Source organism: Nicotiana tomentosiformis, chromosome 1 (assembly GCF_000390325.3).
Source record: "Nicotiana tomentosiformis chromosome 1, ASM39032v3, whole genome shotgun sequence".
Classification (NCBI taxonomy): domain Eukaryota; kingdom Viridiplantae; phylum Streptophyta; class Magnoliopsida; order Solanales; family Solanaceae; genus Nicotiana; species Nicotiana tomentosiformis.
In genome coordinates, this window is record NC_090812.1 from 13,959,631 (window position 1) to 13,963,863 (window position 4,233).

At 35.7% G+C, this 4,233-nt stretch overlaps 1 protein-coding gene across 1 annotated transcript; it reads right to left on the reverse strand.

Moving 5' to 3' along the window:
• Positions 1-1,295: 1,295 nt before the first annotated feature.
• On the reverse strand, positions 1,296-2,601 carry LOC104100575 (protein EXORDIUM-like 2). Its single transcript, XM_009607865.4, has one exon. It carries the CDS (start codon positions 2,517-2,519, stop codon positions 1,611-1,613), a length of 909 nt encoding a protein of 302 aa, XP_009606160.1. The 5' UTR covers positions 2,520-2,601; the 3' UTR covers positions 1,296-1,610.
• Between the last annotated feature and the right edge of the window lie 1,632 nt (positions 2,602-4,233).

A 4,233-nucleotide genomic window follows, 5' to 3' on the forward strand; every position in this document is an offset into this window, starting at 1 on the left:
AATCACTGCTTTATAATCTTATATGGATATTGGACCAACTGAAACTCCTGATATTGACAATTATATTTCTGATATACACAAATATTTAGAAACATTATATAATTATTATGCTAACATTGTTGATGCTTCTTCTGTTGTAGATGCAAATATTCCTTCTTCTTTAGCAACGCTTTGAAAATTCCAATGTGATTCAGAGATTGGATAAGATCAGAACGTCGAAATCAAGGGCGTGACGAGGTAGATGAAGCGGAGGACCAAGAAATTGGAGATATAATGATTTATGGTTTTGATTCAACCAATGCCGGAAACCAAGAACCTCATATTGACATGGATGAACTTACAAAAATGATGCAAAGCATGTGATGTACTATTTCTTTTTTTTTATTATAATTGTTGTAAATTTTTAATTTGCAAGTTCAAAAATAACAAAATCAAAAAAGAACTTACAACTTAATTTGAAATATTACATATTATTCAATAAAAATATCAAATGAAAATCTTCGGAACTTGATCCTTACATATTGCCAATTTATCTTATTAAATAATTTTTGAGGGCCACTTACTTTCAATTTTTAATTTTAAAATTATAAAATTCAAATTTCAAATTTAAAACTTTAAACTTCAAAGTTTAATTCTAAACCTTAAAAGTTTGCAAACACTTAAGTATCAATAAGTTTGAATAAGAAAAACAAAATTTACTTTTAAAAAAAAAAAATTACACGGCTCGCTAACAACCCGCTAACCCTCTAAGCCTGAATAAGGATGGACAAAACAAAACCCGAAAAAGTACAGCCCGCTAACAGCCCGCAACGTTAAACGGACGGGTTGGTTTTTTTGTGTCCAGCCCTGCCCGTTAAACACCCATACTTCTAATATTCACAATGGAAAAAATCAACTCCTTCAAACACATACTACGGTACTTGTAAGAATAATTAGTAGTATAAACTCATACAAATATCTAATATAACTTGAAACCACTTAATTTTAACACTCTAATTAATTGAAACAAGAAGTATTTAACCGAAAATGTTGATAAGAAACCCAATGATACACGACTCTTTCTCCTCTCAAGAGTAATTAATTTTTAGGTATTTTAATTAATAAGCATAATAATGCAGTTTTACATAGCAATCTAATAGGGTAAAAGGTTTTAGTTATAAATTTTAATAGCACCAGTGTTAAAGATAATCGGACAATTGTAACCATAATATTAGTAGTACTACTAATCTTTTTGAAACTACTCTAAACTTTGACTAAAACCAAATCGGACCTGATCTATTCCGCACACAGGAAAATGCCAAAAGCAAGGTAAAAGTATGTGATTAAAAGCAGTTCTGAAAACCCAGTTTTCACAATTTATACAAAACACTACAATTATTTTGGATTTTATTATTATTATATTATAGTCCTATAGCACTGCATTTTACACATTTCCTTAACACTTAAAGCAAAGAGAATTTACAGTCATACAAAACGACACCCCCCCCCCCCTCCGCCCTCCATTCCTTATCCTCTAAATTATCAAATCCACATGCGGTCCTTGTATATACATACGTAGACCTGCACACACCCAATCCCAACCATTTCCTCTTCCTTATCTTCCTCTCTGATCAAACGAGTGTTGAGCATGCAGATTTTGCAGGGTCCCACATGGCAGGAAGCAAGAACTTACGCCCATTCACCCCGTGCGCATTATAGCTAGCACCCGTACTCTTATCAACAAGTACTTGACCCGGGTAACCTGGATATGAACCCGACCCAAACATCCCAGTACATGCGGATACAGCCTCCAAAGGCGCCGTCGCTGGGCCCTGAAAATACCCATTATTAAACGGGTTCGTTACAGTTCCCGCCAACACCGTAGCCACGTTGATGATCATTCCGTCAACACCAACGTCGCCGTTAGGCGCCACTAACGGCGGAGTCTGTGGGCCGTAAATAGGCTGATAAAACGGCCACGCACACTGACCCGCACACTGAGTCTCCGAATTACCAACCCATGCATAAGCAAAACGGATTTTGCCACGTGTCGAACCATGGGTCCCACATCTGCTCATACAAAAACCTTCAACAAAAACATCCTTCGCCGTTAACACCAAGTTAACAGACCTGCCCATATGACCACCTTTCGAAGCCAAATACACAATATGTGAATTTTTCAGAGATTTTCCTAGAGAATACTTTTCGTCTAAGATTTGTTTCCCTACGATGAGGGTAGAAGCACCAGTTTTGTATTTTTCAGTTGTTTTCCACCAAGAAGCAGCTGAAGGAAGTGGGGATTTTGGGGAGTTGAGAGATTGAAGAAAATCAACGATTATGGACCGTTGGATGGGTGTGAACTTACCGTACCAGATGAGATTAACGGTGATGGTTCCTTTTAAAAGAGCACCGTTATGGTATTTGAGAACAAGGGGTTGTTCCTTTACCAGAGCAGCCATGGAAGCTACGAAGAGAGAAGTGGAACATAAGAGGAGCAGTAGGATTGAAGGTACAGTGGCGGAACTGTAATTTGAAGCCATACTGGAGGATTAAAAAGACTTTACAAAAGCGTATTGTACAAGGGAGAAAGAAAAAGAAGAAGAACAGAGTGATTGAGAAGGAAAGCAGAGTGGTATTTATAGTAGGGGGCTAAAGACTTAGGAAGTCGAGGAGACAGCTGTAGGAAAGGAGATGTCAACATCATAATGGACACGTGGAATACTGTAATTGGTTTATGGTGGAGGCTAAGGGAGGAGTATATGCCAGGCTGGAATTTTCTGATGATGACGTGGTGGTCTACACGGAAAATCTTTATGAAGGATAGTAAGGCATGGTTCTGAACGTGACGTCGGAGGCGAATCTGAAATTTTTTATTTCGGAATTTTAGTCTTTTTAAATTATTAAATTTTAAATTAATAATTTAAAATATTAAATATATTTATTAAAATAAGTATAATATTTTGATCTAAATTATTAGGTTCGGCCGAACCCGATCCCGGACATAGAGTCATGGCATTGCATGCAGCGATATTGACGTGTGTTACACTTAGTCTTTATTATTTTCTTTATTAATTATACTGAATGTATTCTCATTGAAAAGAAAATTCCGACTTTTAGTTTTAATAATAGGAGAATCTGAAAACGGTTATACAGTAAAATTAGAAATTGAGCTAATGATAATCAAATTTTGTGAGTCGCTAAAAAGGAAATGTAACTCTCCCTATTCCTAGGCCCTTTATGAAAGGCGTGTATAGCACAGCTTACCAGCCATTTTCTTAATAGGAAAAAGTGATACCATTTTCTACTATACGTCCTATAAAGTAGTAGCACGAGTTGCTTGGTATGTAGACAAATTATATAGAGATTACTACACACGAATTAATAATATATAGAATATTTATTTTTCTGTGTTTGATTTGTTGCACTAAAATTAATATACAATATATCATTTAAAATTGTTAGAATAGGCGGTTAGTTAGTTAATTAGTATATTGTTAGTGTCACTACCAAAATCTCAATATAGGTAGTGATGGCGTCCAACGTCGCCGTTAGCCAAGCCAACGGTGAGCTACCAACTTAATTATTCCTTTTACCATTTTCAAAATCGTGAATTTTTATCACATAGAGAATTTAGCGCTTGAAATCATGGAAACTTACAATTTAAGTAGAAATAATAATAAAAGTGTTTCAATGCTAAGCAAAACCACAAATAAATATTAGACCATCTCAAAACCCGGTGTCACAAGTGCATGAGCATCTAATAGGAAGTACAATAACAATACAATATTTGTCTCGGATACAAAATAGACAGGATAAAGTAAATAATTATGATGGAAACTCTGTGTGCTGCGAATCGTAGCATGGAATGCACCTCACCATAAAGTCCCCTCAGTAGCTGCGCCTACACGTCCAAATGACCACCGAATGAACCTGTCAGAATCCTGCACATTTAGTGCATAAGTGCAGCGTAAGTACGTAAATCAACGTATACCCAATAAGTATCTAGCCTAACCCCGAAGAGGTAGTGACGAAGGGTCGACATTGGCATTTATTAGTGGTCGAGTAAATCAAATATAAATAAGTAGACAAGTATGAAACATGGTAAATAAACAATGAGTATAGATATAGGCAAATAATATTGTCTACAGTTGAACAATAAACACAAAGTCCTCAAATACCGGATATCTCTCAAATGGAATACATAATGGTCAACACCAAATCAACGCTAACACAAGTTAGGAAAACTCATAAGTA

Excerpts from the sequence above, each read along its gene's own strand:
- LOC104100575 (XM_009607865.4), bottom strand. The coding sequence starts at position 2,519 with ATGGCTTCAAATTACAGTTCCGCCACTGTACCTTCAATCCTACTGCTC.